This window comes from Triturus cristatus, chromosome 12 (genome assembly GCF_964204655.1).
Source record: "Triturus cristatus chromosome 12, aTriCri1.1, whole genome shotgun sequence".
Lineage (NCBI taxonomy): Eukaryota > Metazoa > Chordata > Amphibia > Caudata > Salamandridae > Triturus > Triturus cristatus.
This window is the reverse complement of record NC_140595.1, coordinates 401,162,671-401,182,818: the sequence shown is the minus strand read 5'-3', so window position 1 is coordinate 401,182,818 and position 20,148 is coordinate 401,162,671. Positions and strand designations below refer to the sequence as shown.

The 20,148-nt window shown below is 48.5% G+C and overlaps 1 protein-coding gene across 5 annotated transcripts in view; it reads right to left on the bottom strand.

The window, feature by feature from the left end:
* CENPN (centromere protein N) overlaps positions 1-20,148 on the bottom strand; it is a 220,082-nt gene that overhangs the window by 65,386 nt on the left and 134,548 nt on the right. For all 5 annotated transcript variants that reach the window (XM_085638918.1, XM_085638917.1, XM_085638916.1 and 2 more), the window contains one exon: positions 4,987-5,099. In XM_085638918.1, the coding sequence (XP_085495044.1) occupies positions 4,987-5,099 (113 nt within the window). The remainder of the gene's footprint in view (positions 1-4,986; positions 5,100-20,148) is intronic.

Below are 20,148 nucleotides of genomic sequence, written 5' to 3'. Positions count from 1 at the left end.
AAAATGTAACATGTCCAGTGGGGCCCTGGAGTTGCAGCCACAGGGTCCTCTCATGTTTGGGGGGACAAAACCAGACAGAGATGCCAAAAGGTAGTGAAGGTTAAACCTAAAACGGGTCACTAAAAACCCGGCAGTTGAACTTGTAAGGGTAGAAAGGCAAGTTTTCTCTACCCTGAACTGACTTTAACAAGGCATGCACCCTCACTGTTAGTTTACGGAGCTCAGTGTTTTCACGAAGGGCAGAGGAATATTTGACGAATGGGGATATCTAACACTGGTAATACAATCTCCCCCTAGTATTTTCCTAGAGGGCCCTATCCATGAGCCTCTCCGAGCCATCAATAGGCCTTTCTAATCCCTGCCGGTAAACCATGTATTTATATCCAACTGTAGTAAGCTGGCTCTGTGTACACTATACTATACAAAAGTAAGGTATAGTGTGCAGAGTCAAGTGGATCCCCAAAGACTTACAAAGGTTACAGTAGATAATACCTTACTCTTCATTTGTGGTAGTGTGGGTGAGCAGTAAGGCTTTATCAGCGTGCAGTGTTAAGCTTCTATTGTACACACTCAGGCAAGAAATTATTTCACAAACTCAAAGACTGAACTCTGTCCAACTGTTTTGTATAAAAATATTTTTTTTTTTATTTTTTTTTTATTAAGAACAAAGCCAGACTTGGTGCACGCAAGTAAAAATAGTACTTTTCTGATAATACAGGTGGATGCAGTTACAGGTAGGCCAAGTGTTTAGAAACAGTCAAAATTACTTTTCTGTTACTTTGCAATTAGTTTGCGATTATTTTTTAAATTACTTTTCAGATTACTTATTCTACTCAGTGTGATATACCTAGATGTCACACTGGGACATTTCCTGGATAAAAGGCAAGTAAAGCGTTTATCAAAACCGAGTTTCTAAGGTTTCCATACAAAAACACTCCACACTTAGAACTTTTTCAGAGGAAAACTGTCAATACAATCCTATGGAGGAACATGGGGTTGTCGTTTTGCAGGGTTGAGTTTCTGGGGTTAGAACAAGGGTTCCTGCAGGGTCAAGGATGCACTTCCAAATCGCCCTCAGCGGCACTAGGGCGGCTGGGTGCAGAGTGCTTAGGCCCAATGTTATCCAATGGGGGATAGGCGGCCTCCGGTTGGTGGCTGCTCACGAGCAGGCCACAAGGTTGAGGGAGCAAAGCTCTGAGGCTGAGCTCAGGGCAAAGTGGGGGGGGGAAGAGGTTCAAGTCGGCACAAAAAGTGTACCCATAGTGGCACAGGGGTGGGCAGGTGCAGGGTGCTGTTTTGGCATCGGGTGCCCCGTTTTCAAAGGATGGGTTTCTCCAGTTTCAACAAACACTGCAAGCTTGGAGATGAAGATCTTCTGGAGGCGACCGCCAGTTGGAGGGATACTGTTAATTGGGCCACTGAAGGCCGCGGGGCGTCGGGTTTTTCTTACCGCTGTCGCGGGGATCCTCCAGAAAGGGGCTGCAGGCATCGTTTGGAGGCTCAAGGTAGGTCAGGATCCACCAGATCAGGATCGCCGGAGAGACCTCCTCGTGGTATTGGGCTACTCGAGCGCGGCCCGGCCGGGGGCAGAATGCTGCAAACTCGCGGATTTGGCCAGAGCCAGAGTCTGTTGGTGAGCAAATCCGGTGCTCACAGGAGACAAAGTCCGGTTGAGGAAGGCAGGGCAGGTTCTCCGGGGCTGCAGGACACCAGGATTTCACTGGAGCAGGACGAGGTCGGGACAGGCCGGTTGGGCTGGGACCAAGTCAGTTGGTGTTTTCCTCTTCTTCCTTCAGCACAGCTCTTCGGTCCTTCTAGTTTCTTCTTGTTCGAAGAGGCAAGGTTCGGGCTGCCCCTAAATACTAGATTTAGGGGCGTTTCAAGTAGGCACAGGTTGGGACCGTGGGTCCCTTACTTGGGGTGGGTACACCCCCTATTATGCCATGCTCCAGTGTGAGGGGGGGGGGGGGGAGAGGGCATAAGCCTCATTTTGGCTGGGTGGACCCCCCAACTTCAAGATGGCGGGACCTGAGGGTTGGCTTCGCCTCCCCCACCGGAGGGGTGGAGTTGGCAAGGTGGGCACACCTCTCCTCCCGTCTTGGTTTTCCCACTGATTCTTCCGCCCAAAGTGGCGGTCAGAACCAATGGGGATCAGTTGCTGGGAGCAGCAAATGGCTGAGGTCCACTCACAAAGGCAACAAGCCTTTGAAGCTTCCCCTTCGTGGACCCTGACCATCCTGTGGGAAGAGACTTGGCACCTCCGTCAAGGATGTGCTTTATTTTGGGACCCCGAGAGCAGGAGGCCCTCGAGCCAGGGGTCAGAAACATGTCTGGGGTGGCAGCTGGCGAGCAGACCGTCAGTCAGGACACTAGAGTTAGGTTGTTTTTCAGGGGGCATCTCTAAGATGCCCCAAGATCTTTTTCATTAAATCCACATTGGCCTCAGTATGGGTTTAATGTGCTGAGAAGTTTCATATCAAACTTCCCAGATTTCAGTAAAGCTGTTATAATGCTGTGGAGTTCGTTATGACAAACTCCCAGACCATGTTCTCTTTATGGCTTTGCTGCACTTCTCTAAGAATAGACTTAGACACTGTAGGGGTACAGGGCTCATGCGCCGCTACCCTCACCAGTGCCATAGCGCACCCGGCTAGAGGGGTAGCTGACCTATACCAGAGGCAGTGGGTTTTAGGCATGGCACTCAGGGTGTGCCATGTCGACTCTTCACATTTCTCTGCACCAAAACACTCAGCCTGCAATGGCACTGTGTGGGTGTGAAGGTAGAGGGCCTCTAAGGGTGGCGCAATAAGTGCTGCAGCCCTTAGCGGCCTTCCCTGCTCACAAGGCCCTTGGTACCTAGGGTACTTTTGACAAGGGACTTGCATGTGGCCAGAGATGTGCCAATTTGGGGGTACACAGTACAGTTTTAAGGAATGAACATAGGCCCTGGGTACCTGGTTGACAAGAACCCAGGGCACACCTAGTCAAAGAGCATCAACATCATGGAAAAAGTGTGGGGGGGGGGGGGGGGGGGGGGCAACAATGCAAAAAAGGGGGCACTGTTCAGCACCTAACCATGGTGAGACTTTATTAATCAGTTGGCCAGTAGTTTCAGGATTATGTGTGGTGAGCCCAGGAACCCCCATCAAAACGACAGTGAATGGGCGCAGGCCGGGGGTGGATTAATCACAGGGAGCGGCGAGCCAGTGATCAACCGACCACCGGTACAAGCTACGCCACATTAGGAGCCAAGGGAAGCAAATTGCGAAGGACTGGGCCTTCAATGTTAAGGAGGGGGTCACTGGGCCCTGAGAAGGTATTCTGGCTTGGTACGGCCTGGGACTTTAAGTAGCCAGTACCATGCAGACTACTGCTACAGCTAGGGAGGTTGATGGGAGGCATGTCAGTAATTGTGACTTGGGCCTGCGGTGTTTAGGAATAAGTAATCTTGTCCGTGAGGCTCAGAAACCTGTCAATTCTACTTTATAGATCACTGGAAACTGCCTCCAAGTTGTTAAGTCTGACCCCAGAAAGGGCCAATAAGTCAGAGATGGTGGCTGTATTTTTTTGTACAGGAGCTAAGTGGGCCGCCATATCCTTAGCGATACAAAAGGGGGTGGTGATGGACGGAGCATCAGAACCAATCAAACACTCACACCCAGTCAACAGATCTGGGTTTGATCCATCACCGTTCTTTAGCCCACTCTGCCACCCCAGTTCAGACATGGCCATATGCAAATCAGTCTGACCCTGTGCCTCATGGGAACAGTCCAGCCCGAACCGCCAAGCCATGCCTTCCCTGGACCGGAAACAAGCTTCCTAGGACCGTTTTCTGGCATTTCAGCCAGGCTTGCTTGAATACAGTGGCATTCAAGCCCCCCCCCCCCCTCCCCCGCTGATGAAATAGGAGCCTCTGGGAGCAGGCAGGTGAGCTGGCGGCTTCCCAGCTGCAAAAGAAGCTGGTGCCTGTAGCCCAAGCCAAACTGTGGCAAGCAACTGAATACTTAAACAAAAAAATCAGATTATGCAGTTCTTGGTGTTAAAAATTCTATAAAAATGGCTGTTATTTTTCTGAAATTGGTCTCGAAGTTCTTCTGGAGTGGGTCTCCCATATATTGACTGAATACAACAGATGATTAACACTATCCTCTGAAGTCTAAACTGGTTACCCACACTACAAAGGGAGCATGTGGGATTATTAATTAAATCCCTGTAAGCCAATAAGGGTCGTCTGGACTTTCTACATAGTGTACCTCATTTTGGTAATCTACATAAAAAGCCAGTTTCCTACAATAAGTGCTGCAGTCCACAAGAGACACTAACTCACAGGCCCCGGGTACCCCAGGTACCAAATGTAAGGGATTTGGTAGTAAGTTAACTTGTACCAATTGTGGTTGAACAAATAAGACTTTTAAGGGTCAGAGCAATGACACTGAGGCCTGCACACCTTCAGAGCTAAAAAACCAGCAGCATCAGTGCAAAAGCTTGTGGCTGATGATGCTTAAAGAGGCACTGTCCTACACAGTGCAATACATATGTGGTTCAATGATGTTGCTTTATAAGACTTTGTTTCAATAAGCTGATAAATACTATTTTGGATAGTGGGTGGAAGGCTTTACACCACTTGGCAATATTAGAAAATATTTTAGATTGATACATCAATATAGTTCGAGCCTTTACCAATAGGATATGGATGTGTGATAAATGATATTTGGGGTGTAGCTTTCCTTTTTGGATGATTATACTTCACAATAATTAGATTTTTATGAGTGTAACATCATAGAGTCTATGAAATATTAGATAATATATGTGTGTACCAATTCAGGGGTTCAACTTGGGGTTCTGCTATATCATCTGCAGGTCTACCGCAGATGTGGCCAGTAGTATCACAAACTCATTCGTACAATCTGAACTGTTGCTATGTGGCAGCACAAAGAAATTTCTATAAAGCTACACTGCTCCAAAATGGTCAGCAGTAAGGTGTACCTTATACTGGGCAAATTCAAGTTTTGGCTGAGGCCCTTCACCAAATACTTCTTTCGTCCAATTCTGTATCCTTTCCTTCTCATTCTTGTTCTCATACGTTACTCTTGCATCCACTGAAAGAAGAGAATACATTCAATAATTATCATTTAACAACAAAGGGCTTCACTTACTGCGTGCACATTTTATTTGTTGGCACCTCCAAACAGGAGAGAGAATTTGCAATTTTGAAATAATCAAGAGGCTGAACAGTATGACCGAGTAGATTGGAACAAATTAACAATGAGAAACATTTTCACAATCAACTAAAAATAACATGTAAAACACCAGCTGTAAAACAAACGAAGTGCTTTTCTCTAAAAAGTATTCCATGAATAGTAGCTTTGTAGCTTATAATAGTCACATACACTAGCACTGATCAGTATGTGTAAGAAACTGGCTCTATATATACTGCACCAAAGTGAGGTACAGTGTGTATAGAGACAAGAGTCTCCAGAGGTAGGCATAGATTAAAGTTAGATATAACCTTACTCTCCAAAGTGGTAGCTTGGTCGAGCAGTAAGGCAGTATCAGAGGACAGTGTTAAGCATTTGATGTACACACTCAGTCAGCAAATGGATTCACACACTCAGTAACTGAACTCTAGGCCAATTGTGTTTGTATAAAAAGATATATATTGTTTTATTTCTAGAACCAAGCAAGCCTGGTACGGGTAAGCATAAAAATACTTTTCAGATATAAGATGCTGTTGTTGAATACTTTCAGAATACAGTAGGACTTTGTGCCAATTCGAGTTTACAGGAGTTGCAATGGAATGCACAAACTTTGTAGACTCAGTACATAGGACTCAATAGGCTTTTTAAGTAAAAATGCAGTTAATTACTTTTAGCAGTGCTGGATCCTAGATTCAGCACTGAGGCATTTCCTGAAAAAAGTTGAGTAAATGTGTTTTAGTTAGAGGTACGATTTTTAAAGAATATTATGATATTTCAAAAGCTGACACTTAGAAACTTTTTCACATAGAATCACCAATGTTATCCTATGGGATGAAATTCACTTTGCAGGTACGTTACGTTAACGTTACTTTTCTTACTCAGTGCTGGATACCTAGATTCAGCACTGGGACATTTCCTGAAAACAGTTAAGAAAATGCGTTTTGGTTATTTATGTGATTTTTAAGGAATATTCTTAGTTTTCAAAAGTCGACACTTAGAAACTTTTTGGGAGAAAAAGTGTCAATGTTATCCTATGAGGAAAAACAGGTTATCGGTTTCGAGGTAAGTAATCGGTCTTTTGACTTAGGGTTCTGGGGTTAGACTCAGGGGTCTCCCAGGGTCAGTGATCCACTGTTGTTGCACCCCCAGAGGCACTAGGGCAGCCGGGTCCAGAGTGTTGAGGCCCAATGTTATCCTATAGAGGATAGGGGGCTCTGGTTGGTGGCTGCTGGCAAGCAGGCCACGGGGATGTGGGAGCCAAGCTCCTAGGGTTCAGCTCAGGGCAAGTTGGGGACCAAGTTCGCACAGAAGGGGCACCCTCAGCGGCACTACGGCAGCCGGGTGCTGTTTTGAGGTCGGTTGCCCTGTTGATTTCAACGGAGATTCTCCGGAACAAAGGAACACTGCAGGCTCGGGGACGAGGATCTTCCAGGAGCAACCACCACTTCGAGGGGTAGGTTGGGATGTAGAGGGTTGGTTAGGCACTGTTCGGTTGGGCACATAAGGCCGTGGGGCGTCAGATGCAGGGGTGCCATGGGACGTCGGATTTTCTTACCCGCTCTGGTCACGGTAGGGGAGGTCCTCTGGATTGAGGCTGCAGGCGGCATCAGGAGGCTTGAGGCAGGTCAGGGGTCGCTGGATCTCGGGTCAGAATCGCCGGGGGAACCTCCTCGTGGTATTTGTCCACTCGAGCTCATGCCAGATTTGGAGGGTGCAGAGTGTGCGGGATTAGCGGTTCCTGGCTGGCACCAGATGCTGCAGTTCAAACACGTCCGGTGTTCACAGGAGAAGGGAGAAACATCTTGGAAAGTGAAGGCAGGCAGGTCCTCCGGGGTTTTTGAGGTTGATGTCCGCTGGACACGCCGGGGTTTTGCAAGAGCAGGTTCGAGGGGAGACAGGCCTGTAGGAACGGGGCCAAGTCCGTGGGCGTCGTCCTCTTGTCACCTCTGCACAGCTTCTAGTCCTCCTTCTCTTCTTTTTCTTGTGGTTGCTGGATCTGAGGAAGGAAGGTTCAGGGTGCCCCTAAATACTAAATGTAGGGGCGTTACAGGTAGGTAAAGGGCAGGGACCAATGGGTCCCTTCCCTGGGGTGGGTACACCCCCTATTCTGCCACTCTACAGTGGGAGGGGGGGGGGGCAGGAGCCTGTCCCTGGTTGGTGGGGTCCCCCCACCCTCAAGATAGCGGGGACTCGAGGTTGTGCTTCACCTCGCCTCCCCCACCTTAGTGGTGGAGTTGGCAGAGGTGGGCACACCTCTCTTCCTCACTTGTTTTTCCTGCCGGTTCTCCTGCCCAAAGTGGGGGGTAGAACCAGTGGGGACCAGTTGCCGAAAGCAGCAAATGGTCTGGAGAGGCTCACAAAGGCGGCATGCCTTTGAAGCTTCTCCTTCGTGAACCCTGCCCATCCTGGGGAAGGAGGCTTGGCACCTCGTCCCAGGAGGTGCATTGTTTCAGGCCTCCGAGAGCAGCAAGCTCTCGACCCAGGGGTCCAGAAACATGTCTGGTGGTGGCAGCCTGAGCAGCCACTCAGTCAGGTCACTGGAAGTTGGTCGAGTCAGGGGGCATCTCCAAGATGCCCTCTGTCGTGCATTTTACATTCAAACCCACACTGGCATCAGTGTGGGTTTAATGTGCTGAGAAGTTTGATACCAAACTTCCCAGTCTTCAGTGTAGCCATTATGGTGCTGTGGAGTTCGTAATGACAAACTCCCAGCACCATATAATCTTAATGGCAGCACTGCACTTACAGTGCCCTGGAATGGACGATAGTGCGCATTGGCATCGACTCCATCCTCAGATTGTTTTTCGCCATGATGGGAAATGATGGAGTTAGTAGAAAAGAAAGAGATGTCCATGTGTGTATATCTAACTAAGATAGTACTGGAACATATACAGGTCCCGGGGAGGTGGGTGGGCGTGTGAGGACCTGCAGCCCTACATGCCAAGAACAGATGCATACTGGTAAGTAGTATTATCCCTTCGAGGCATATGAGCTGCAGATCTCACACTTAGCATAGACTGTAAAGCAGTATCTCTCCTAGCGGTGGTTACCTGTATCTGTTGCAGTAGTTTGAAAAAGTGTTTTAAGTACACCTTGACCTACAGAAGCTTGTTGCTTGGCTTGCACGTCAACACAATAGTGTTTAGTGAAGGTGTGTGTTGTAGACCATGTCGCTGCCTTACAAATGTCTTCTAGGGGAATGTTCCTAAGAATGACATGGAAGCCCCTAGTTTGTGTGTTGAGTGCGCTCTAGGGGGATTGTTAATGTGCGCTTGGCTTTTTGGTAGCATATTTGGATACATTTAACGATCCACCTTGCAATCCCAGCTTTTGAGATGGGATTACCCTTATGCGGTGGAGAGAAAGCTACAAACAATTGTTTTGTGAAAGGATTTAGTCCTGTCAATGTAATAGAGTAGAGCTCTTTTGACGTCTAGGGTGTGAAGAGCTCTCTCAGAAATGACTTTAGGCAGGAATTTTGGGTTTGTTCTGAGAACCACTTTGTTACGATGTATTTGTAAAAATGGTTCTTGTATGGTTAAAGCCTGGATCTCACTTACCCTTGTGAGAGAGGTGATTGCAACAAGGAAAGCTACTTTCCATGTGAGGAACTGAAGTTCACATTTATGTAGAGGTTCAAATGGGGGTCCCATGAGCCTAGTAAGCACAATGTTGAGATTCCACACTGGAGAGGGTGGTAATCTGGGAGGTATGATTCGTTTAAGGCCTACCATAAAGGCTTTAATTGCTGGGACCCTAAAAAGCGACAAGTGTTGTCTGTTTTGTAAGTAAGCGGCAAGTGCTGCTAGATGTAGACGTATGGATGAGTATGCCAAATTACATCTTTGCAAATGTAGTAAGTAGCAAATGATGTTCTGGATGGACGCATCCAGTGGATCGATATGATTGTTAGTGCAGTAAATGGCGAATCTTTTCCACTTTGCTGCATAGCAAGCTCTGGTGGTAGAGCGCCTGGCTTCTTTAATGATGTTCATACAGTATGATGGAAGGTTAAGGTAACCGAACTCTAGGACTTCAGGAGCCAGATCGCGAGATTCATTTGAGTTAGATCGGGGTGCCTTATCTCTCCATGGTTCTGCGTTAGTAGTGATTGGGAGAGGTGTAGTTTTTGGTGTGGGACTAGTGAGAGTTCCAGTAGTGTTATGAACCACGGTTGGCGCGCCTATGTGGGAGCCACTAGGACCATTTTAGAGACTGTTGTCGGAGCTTGCGTACCACTAGTGGAATCAGCGGGAGTGGCGGAAAAGCGAAAGCAAATCTGCCTGACCAGTTCATCCATATTGCATTGCCCTTGGACAGCGGGTGTGGAAACCTGGTGGCGAAGGTTGGGCATTTCGCATTTTCGTGTGTGGCAAATAGATCTATGTTTGGTTGGCCCCACATCTGGAAAAAAGTAGAACTTGTGGATGTAGTTCCCATTCGTGAATCTGTTGTGTCTGTCGACTTAACAGATAAGCAATCTGATTGTGAACTCCTGGAAGTTGTTCTGCGATGAGGTATATGTTTTGTGGGATGGCCCACCTCCAAATGTTCTGTGCAAGCTGGGACAGTTGTAGAGAACGTGTTCCTCCCTGTTTTTATATGTAATGCATGGCCGTCATGTTGTCAGTTCGGATCAGGAAGGCTTTGTTTTGTACTTGATTTTAGAGCTAGGAATATCGCTAGCAGTTCCAGATGATTGATGTGGAGCACTTTTTGTTGAGTGGTCCATTTGCCCTGCGTTGTGTGAGCTAAGAGATGGGTTCCCCACCCTGTGAGTGAGGAGTCTGTTAGTACTATCTGTGGAACAGGCTCGAGGAACGGCCGCCCTTTGGACAAGTTTTTTGTGTTCCACCACTGCAGAGAGCGATGTGTGCGGCTGTCTACCAACACCAGATCTGTAAGTTGTCCCTGAGCCTGATTCCATTGATGTGCTAGAAATTCCGGTAAGGGACGCATTTGAAGTCTTGCGTGAGGTACGAATAAAATGCAAGATGCTATCATGCCTATGAGTTACATGAACACTCTGGCTGGGAGAGAGTGTCGGATTTGAAATTTGGTGAGGAGAGCTTGTATACTGGCTATCCTGGCTGGGCTGGGATACGCTGGAGATGTGAAAGTATTTATTGTGGCCCCTAGATATTGATGTATATGAGAGGGCTGAAGGTGCGACTTGGTATAGTTGATTGTGAACCCCAAGTTGTGTAGTGTTTGGACGGTTTGATGTGTGTTGGAAACACTGGTTGTATGATCTGGCTTTTATTAGCCAGTCGTCCAGATACGGGAAGACATGGATCTGTTGTCTTCGTAGGTGTGCTGCTACTACTGCAAGGCACTTGGTAAACACTCTTGGAGCAGTGGTGACTCCGAATGGAAGGACTTTGAACTGATAGTGTTGTCCGTCCAGTAAAAACCTTAGATACTTCCTCTGAGCAGGACGTATGGGAATGTGGAAGTAGGGGTCCTTGAGATCTAGTGTGGCAAGAAAGTCTCCTTGTTGTAGTAGTGGAAGCACCTGTTGGAGAGTGATCATGTGAAAATGATCAGAGTGAATATACTAATTGAGGGGTCTGAGGTCGAGAATTGGCCGTAGGGTCCCATCCTTTGGGGATTATGAAATACAGGGAGTAAACCCCTGTTCCCTGGTGTAGTAAGGGGACTGGCTCTATGGCGTGCTTTTGAAGCAGTGAGTGAACCTCTTGTTTCAAAAGTGTAAGATGGTTTGCGGACATTGGACACTGTCTGGGTGGTATGTTTGGGGGGGTAGCTGTAAGTTCCAGGCAATAACCATATTGGATTATTTGTCTTACCCACTTGTCTGTTGTGATGGACTTCCAGACATGTAGGAACTGAGTTAATCTTCCCCCGACCGGAGTGGAATGGTCTGGGGGGAGTGGAAGGTAGTCCCTGTTTAGCAGCATTGGAGGTACGAGTGTTGTTGTTACCTCGGCCTCTCCCTTTATTGTTGTTCCCTCTGTAGCCTCCTCTAAAATATCCTCTATTGGGGGATGTTTGGGTGGTGTTTTTAAAGGAAGAGGAGTTATCTGTGCCCACGTTTTTGGAGGGTACAAAAGGGGGTGGTGATGGACGAAGAATCAGAACCAATCAAACACTCACACCCAGTCAACAGATCTGGGTTTGATCCATCACCCTTCTTTAGCCCACTCTGTCACCCCAGTTCAGACATGGCCATATGCAAATCAGTCTGACTGAAAGTTGGTTTTGATTGAACGGCTGATTTAGAATGGTTGTTTGGACCTCCTGCTTGAAGCCTGAAATGCGCAGCCAGGCATGTCTTCTGAGCAGTTTACTAGTATTAATAGACCTAGCAGCAGTGTCTGCTGCATCAAGGGCACATTTAATTGATGCGTTGGTGATTAGTTTGCCCTCTTGGATTAGGTAATTTGCTTGAGTTTTATACTGGTCAGGCAAATGCTGTAATAGGGTTCCCAGCTGGTCATAATGGGCCCTATTATATCTAGCCAGCAGTGCTTGAGTGTTGGCTATGCGCCAGTGATTGGCCGCCTGCGCAGCTACCCTCTTGCCAGATGAGTCTAATAATTTAGATTCTTTATCAGGGGGCGGTGCGACCTCGGAGGTTTGTGAATTAGCTCGCTTTCTAGCATTGGACACTACCAATGAATCTAGAGGCAGCTGACCTTTGATGTACGCAGGATCGTCAGGGGCAGGTCTATATTTCTTATCTATCCTAGGATTAAGAATCCTGTCCCGTACAGGATCTTTAAATAGGTCAGGAGCATGTGTAATGACCCCTTTAATCATTGGCAATATTTGTACAGTTTTTTGGGACTGTTCAAATGTGTCTAGAAGAAAATCCTCCTCTGGTGTGTCTGAGTGCATGTGCACCCCATGAAATACAGCAGCCCTATTGATGAGTTGTCCAAACCCAATATCATCTGGGGGAAGATTGTTTTGTTGGGTATGGTTGGGGGCTTGGGCGGTCTGGGGGATCTACAGGATCATTGTAATCCCAATCGTCTTGTGTTGGGTCATCTGGATCTGTGAACGGGTCATCAGGGTCACCACCCACCCCTAGGTCATCATCATCATCATCATCATCATCATCTGGAGGTGGTGTATGTGGTGGAGAAGTTACAGGCTGAGGCGGTGTAACAGGTTTGGGGAGAGGAGGGGTGTTAGAAGGAAGGACAGGAGAAGAAGGAGGCAAAGGTGATGTGGCACAGTCCTTCACAGGCACAGGAGGGGTTTGTGCTGTGTCCAACTTCCTCTTCTTGCATGGCACAGCTGTGACATGTCCTGATTTAGGGTTGATATAGATCTTTTTCTGTTTAGGATCAACAGGATCCGGATTAAAAAGTTCCTCTTCCTCGATAATCGCTTTCGGCGCCGCTTTTTTCAGTTCTGAGCGGGGCGGTTGCTGAGTATTATGCTCTTTGGCCTTAGGAGGCGTGGTAGAGTCCTTAGGCTTTGGTTTAGGAGCCGTTGCGTGATCCTTAGGTTTAGAGGTGTACGACGCCGGCTTATCCACGGGCATCGATGTGTTCGAGGCCGGTTTGTCTTTGGGAGTGGAAGGAATCGGAGCAGATTTCGGAGCAGAGTGTTCTTTTGGCTTCGGTGCCGAAGGTGCTGGTGGGACTAGTACATGCGGTTTGGTCAGTCCCAAGCTACCAGAAGGCTTGTCATTTTTCTTCGGAACCGGGCCCGGAGGCGGTCTGAAGTGTGCTTTCCGTCGCGACTGGGGCCAGCAGGCGAAGTCTTGACCAGTGCCTTCTGCTTTGTTGTGGGGGTTGGGGTAGGGGGCAGTAGTACTCACTTGTTGCCCAGGAGTGATGGGGTTGTCTGAGTCTTCTGCCTCTGACACGATTTGGAGATCTTCGGAATCTTCTTCTGGGATATCTGAGCCTTCGTTGAAGATGTCCATCGGTTCCGGAGCTGATCTCTGCGCTATGACGTGTCGTCGAGCTCTACGATCTCGAATGGTCTTCTTTGATTGAAAGGAGGCACAGGCTGGGCAGCTGGACTCGTGTTCTGGCGAGAGGCACAGGTTACAGACCTTGTGATGGTCACTGTGTGGAAATGTTGCTCCACACTGGGGGCATTTTTTGAAAGGCGTCCTTTCCATGAGCCGTAGGCCTTACGGCGTCGATAGGCCCAGCGGCCTGCGTTGACTGGAATCGAACCGATGAAAGGCGCATCGAGATTTCGATGCATCTAGTCAATCCGAAAAGTTTGTGAAAGTTCTGCACGTCGAAAAGTTTAAAACTAAAATTTCGAACCGGGGCGCAAAAGTTGCATCTGAACCCAATGGCAGAAAAAAACAATCTGAGGATGGAGTCGATGCCCATGCACACTATCGTCCAAGGGAGGAGTCACCTAACTAGTGACTACAAAGACTTGCTAAGTGTGAGATCTGCAGCTCATATGCCTCGAACATTTTATTCTGGAGCAACTGGACAATAATAAAAATGTTGGTAAGATGCCGTTCTCGGTTAAATTGACCTCCGGTATCTCTGTAGTGAAAAAATGTGCATAAAAAGTGCATAAAAAGGTCTACATGTTTCAACCTGAAGATGATAGTACCAGGTTTTTGTCAGGACCAGTGAACGTGACCCGGGCGGTATACACTCGCTAAGGTGTACCCTACCCTTGATCACTACAACCTAACCATGTACTCACAGTCGGGCGTCCTTTCGTCCAATTTGCTGAAAGGAGAAAATCTGAAAAGACAAACATATAATCACAAGCAAACACAATAAGTAGCTGTAATGTAGTGTCTAGAAGGTAAAGTACTCCTTACACTCCCAATTGCGTGTATTAAGAACGTGAGAAATACACACATCTTGACGTGTGCCTCATAGAACAAGAGGCAGTAATTGGTAGTACACAAATTGCGCACAATCAGTCGAGTGACAAAATCAGTCACTAAGGAATAAAATACACCCCACTGCTAGCATTCATACTAGTGGGTGTCTGTGCACTCAGGCTGGCCAGTGACGCCGTGAAGTGCATATGCATCAATCAACACACAGGGATATCAATTGGGCCTGTGAGTATATATTACACCACCACTTACGTCATTCAATAAAAGTGGGTGTCTACGCTCTCATTCAAATCGGTGAGGGCGTAAGAGTAAATGCATGTATGCTGGATATAAGAGCGTTGTACTCATGGTGCCTAGAATCAAAGTTGGAGGAAAAAATGGGGTGCTTACGAAAGACTCGACATTGCATGCCTCACGGGAGTGGGGTTTGTGGTGCTTGCTTAGTTTCACGATCTAGATAAACGAGCGTAACAATTAAGATGGAATAATAACTCATGCGGCGAGTATCCGGAAAGGGAATATCAGCGGAGCCCACCCGCATCAGGTTATTGTACTTACTGCGTGGAGCCCAGTCACCGGCTGCTGCGCCTACCCTAAGGACCCGCCACAGCTCCCAGAGGATCACCGCAGCGGAGCGTCCTCGCTGGTTGAATGCGAAGCGCTTCCGGGTGCGAGACCGGAGGGTGTGGTGGCGTGGTCACATGACCAACGTCAGCACGCTAAGAGGGGTGTGGTGCGAGTGTACCCTAGGCAGTGGAACAAGACTGAAAGATCTACGTTGGTCCTTCTCTAGGGGTTATGGAACAATACAAATATTACATTACATAAAAACACAAACAGACCAGCGTATGTATTCAGCCTGGGGGAGGCATTCAATCGCTCTAAACAAATGTATGACATGGCTTGTCCCTGCATGATGGTTGCTGGTGAGGGAATTAACTGCCCTTAACAAATGAAAAAATACACAGCTCGGGCAACCATGCAGGTTGTTAACAAAAAAGGGGACATAGCTGTAAACCACTGCTCTATACCGTTATGTGCCTCATAGATAATGATACCATAACCCATACTAAAACAGACATATTAAAACAGACAGCGACGGCCTGAGTATTGGGAGTGAGATGCGTGTGTTGATACTAGACAGAATGTCACACATCCCCCTAGCGTGTAGTCACTGCTGTGTCTGTGTGAATTTTAAGGTGACAAGAGGCTATTCTAGCGGTTGTTATTTGCAGGCCAAATAGGACAGGATTTTATTTAGAGAGGACTGAGTTCCAAGGGATATTTTCATGTAATCCTTCTTTGTGGGTGGATAACCTATAAATCCACCGCTGTTCCTTCTCAAACAGGCGTTGTTGAATTCTTGTTTCTGTTCTTATCTGTTCGATAATGGTCCATCTCATGTCATTGGTTGTGTGATTTTTTGGGAGAAAATGCTCTGTGAGTTTTGTTGTAGTTCTTTTGCACCTGATTGTGCTGCGGTGCTCACATATTCTCTGTTTGACTTTCTTGCAGGTCATACCCACGTATTGTAGGTTGCAAGGGCACTATCAAGTAAACAACGTTAGTGCTGTTACAGTTCGTGTGAGCACATTGACTCCACACTTTCCCTGGTTCCAGTGCTGGTGTTTTTGTATTGCTGGTCAAGTGGCAAAGACTGCACTTTCAACATTGATAGTGCCCTACGATGTTAGGTACACCCCATGCATTCAGTACAGTTGGTGTTGTCTCCTGCCTGGTTTCCTTGGGTCGTGTGTTCACTAGAGAGTCCTTCAAACTCCTTGCTTTTTTTGAAGGAGAATAGTGGTTTCTCCCAGTGTAAATTGCCTGTATTGATGATGGACCAATGTTTGTTGATGGATCTGGTCATTTGGTTGAGGCTGTGTGGAAATTTAGCGTGCAAACTGAACATTATCTGCGCCATCTTGCCTCTCCCCAGCACCACGCACCGCGAATGCACGGCCGCCATTTTAGGCACCCCACTCTCTCCCCGCTCATTTTCGATCACCAGCGCTTTCCCCTAGCGCTGCGAGCATCCCCCGCGCGCCGGCCACCCCTGCTCTCTCATACAGGCCATAAACCCTCTCCTTCTGCGCGACCCTGCTACGGAACCACATCCGACCGACATCCCATACATGGTCATGCCTCTCCTTTGATAACCCCCTTCCTCTGCGCCCCATTGTCCGAACTGGTCCCAGGCCATCACCTAGCCCTGCGGATGCAGTTTATTGCCCCTACTGTAAGGGAAATACCCCGCATCAAAGGGATTACAGTAGATCAAGGCCCCTACCCCCTGAGACCCGGCCGGTTGCACACACCCCCGGGAATTAGCGGAATTCCCTGCTGCGCGATAGCCATCTCCCACTGCGGGTAGGGTGGGAACTTCTACTGTATCTATGTGTGGGATCGGATCTGAACCAGGGCTTCAGGGGATACCCCCCCCATACTTCAAGGGAATCTCAAGAATGTACTATGTGTAATAAAGCAATAAACCGGTGTATAAGAGACCAGGTCTCAGAGATGCGGTTAGAGCACCTCGTGACGATACCTTGCTGTCTGATCTGATGTGTTCTGCTCCGACGGAATAAAACTTTGTTTCCTGCCTTCCAGTCTCCGGCGCCTGCCTCTTTCATTGGTAAATTATCGAGTGGTATAAGAGGCGATTACCGCCGGGCAAATACTTGAAAGGTTATCGACTGAAACTGCCGCTACCATTTAACAGCTGTACTATATGCCGTTACACATGCTAGTGGTATTTCCTCATCCTTCTGTATTTCTCTTCCAGAAGGGCTTCCCTAGGTTGATTACCTGCTCTTTTTTGATGAGGATTCTTTCCTCAAAAACAGACCCCTCCCAGTCCTCCTCACCTTCCTCTGGCTGCCACTCAGGGTGATAGGGAATGCCAGGGAAGAACAGCGGTACAAAAGTACCCTCCAGCGCTGGGGTCCGGCTCCGTGTTGAAGGTGAGAGGGAGGCTGGGGTCAACACCAGCCGGGGGCGCAACCGGCGCCAGAGGAGTCAGCGCCAAGGAAGCTTCTGTGAGGTCGACTGGCGCCGATCGGGATCCAGGCCTGATCCTTGGGGGCCCTGCAGCGCTGAGGCAGGAGCCCCAGCCGAGTTTGCGGGGCCCCGAAGGCACGCCAGCAGAGTTGGGCTGCCCAAAGATGGAGTGGAGGGCTTCATAAAATGAACAAAGCTGGGCAGGGGACGCTCCAGCTCCTGGAAAGGAAGGAAAGCACGGAGCTGTCCCAGCAGGCTCTGAGGGCAGAGCTGGAGAATGACGACCCTCTGTGTACCGCGTTGCAATGGCCGAAAGATGGGGAGAAGGCGAAGAGCAACGATGCTTCTTCACTTTCTTCTTGGGCTTCGACTTACCCAAAACAAAGACTTTGATGATGAATAATGGTGGTAGCTCCGCGACCGGCCCCGTGACCTTCCCCACGACCGGGACCCCATGGATCTGCTCCCACAAAGACTTAGGGTTAAGGGCCTGGCAGTCAGAGCACGACTCTGCGTCGTGGTCGCGCTCCAGCCAGCAAAAGGCACACGAGGTGCGGATCGGTGACCGACATCAGCTTGTGACTTAAGTCACAAGGCTTGAAACCGGGTCGACGACTCGACATCCCTTGTGCACCGGGTCGTAAAAAGATGTCGACAAAAAGTCAAAAACGTTTCATCAAAAAATGACTATGGGTGCCGCTATCTCCTGATCTGCGCTGGCTGGCGTGGAAAAAGAAAGAACTGACGTCAGCGCGCAGGGACGGCGCCCAAGTAGATAACGCGATGTCATCCCGGCGATCATGAAGCTGACAACGAACGCAGAGTTAACCGACGCCACCTACCGATGCGCAGGGGTACCGCTGAGAGAAAATTCTCCGGATCCAGTCTGACGCCTGGGGGTAATTCTAAGATAAGGAATCTAGAACTAATAGTCTCTTTCAGATAGGAACACTGCCTACGCACACCAATTCCGGATTGGATATATTTTTCGGAAAGAAATAAAGAATAGGTTAATTATCTTTGGTAACGCCTTATCAATTAGAGACAGGACCTACCCACAGATTCTTTACCTTAGAATTATCCCCAGGTGCCAGACTGGATCCTGAAACTTTCCTACAGCAGTACATCTGCGCGTCAGTACAGGGCGCCAAGTGACACCGTAACAATATTGTGCACCGGATGGGACATCAACAGAGTCTATATAAGACCTCCCCCGAAGCTTAGGCAACGCAGCTGACCGAAGGTGAAGACATGAGCTGCATCTTCAGAATCAGGGTGCACACCCAGATGCCACATGTAGATAGGGAGAGGGCTTATATGGACTCTGTTGACGTCACATATGGTGGATGTCGTTGTTACGGAATCGCTCAACTCGACACCCTCTACTGACGTGCAGAGGTACTGCTGTAAAAATGTTTCTGGATCCAGTCTGGCATCTGGTTATAATTCTAAGGTAAGGACTCTGAGGCTAGGCATCTCTATCAGATGTGGAATTTTAAACCCTTTATATATTATAATATTAAAAACCGATTTTCAATTGCCTTTTTTTAAGGGTATAAAATATTCCCTGTTGGCGGCGAAACAAAAATGTCGATCACCTGCTCAACAAAGGTGGAAATGGAGGGAAGAGTGTAAAAAGAGGAGGGGGAAAGAAGGGGGGGGGGAAGGAGAGGGGAATAGAGGGGGGATGAAAAGAGGCAAAGAGAATTTCCCCAGTCTCAAGGATCCACTCCTGAAGGGGAGGACTCTATGAAGCCTCTCGTAAGCCCTCACACACCCCGAGGGATGTCTTGCTTCATCATTGGGCTAGTTGTTGCTCCTCGTCGGGCCGGCGCTGCAATGCCCGACGGTCCCCCGAAGGGTCTCTCTATCGGAGGTCTTTTAAAGAGAAAAGCCGTTAGGTGAATGCGGGTATGTGGGCAAAAAAAGCAGTGAGGTGGATCCGAGAGGTAAGTGGTTGGGTGCGTGCAGGGTGTGTGGATTAAAAAATGCCTAGGGGTGTCCAAAAAAGTGGACTTTTAATAATATGGAGCCTCTGGCAGACTAAAAAGACCAGAAGGTCACGGGGTCACTAATCAGCGTAAGGTGCTGGTGTGACTATAATAAAAGGTCGACATGTTTCACGCCTAGGATGCCCGGACGGGTCAGTGGCGTTTCATCAGGACCGTAGAGAGGTGAAAGGTAGTGCACGGTGAAGACGGGAGTGCCAGAGATTGGAAGGGTAACTCACGTCTAAGAAAAGGTTAAAAGTGGTACGGGGCTGCGGGGTACAGTGACCTGGTCAGCAAGGACAAGGAGAACGTCAGCACCTACCCACTGCCAGCGGCTGTGGGTAGGTGCTGACTGAGCCGGCCCCCGACGCAACCCAAATAGGGCGCTGGCAGCCTCGGCGGATCCTATGCAGCCCCGTACAGAAACACGAGGGTTACACTAGTGTGGTACGTTCTCCTTGTCCTTGCTGACCAGGTCACTGTACCCCGCAGCCCCGTACCACGTTTAACCTTTTCTTAGACGTGAGTTACCCTTCCAATCTCTGGCACTCCCGTCTTCACCGTGCACTACCTTTCACCTCTCTACGGTCCTGATGAAACGCCACTGACCCGTCCGGGCATCCTAGGCGTGAAACATGTCGACCTTTTATTATAGTCACACCAGCACCTTACGCTGATTAGTGACCCCGTGACCTTCTGGTCTTTTTAGTCTGCCAGAGGCTCCATATTATTAAAAATCCACTTTTTTGGACACCCCTAGGCATTTTTTAATCCACACACCCTGCACGCACCCAACCACTTACCTCTCGGATCCACCTCACTGCTTTTTTTGCCCACATACCCGCATTCACCTAACGGCTTTTCTCTTTAAAAGACCTCCGATAGAGAGACCCTTCGGGGGACCGTCGGGCATTGCAGCGCCGGCCCGACGAGGAGCAACAACTAGCCCAATGATGAAGCAAGACATCCCTCGGGGTGTGTGAGGGCTTACGAGAGGCTTCATAGAGTCCTCCCCTTCAGGAGTGGATCCTTGAGACTGGGGAAATTCTCTTTGCCTCTTTTCATCCCCCCTCTATTCCCCTCTCCTTCCCCCCCCCCTTCTTTCCCCCTCCTCTTTTTACACTCTTCCCTCCATTTCCACCTTTGTTGAGCAGGT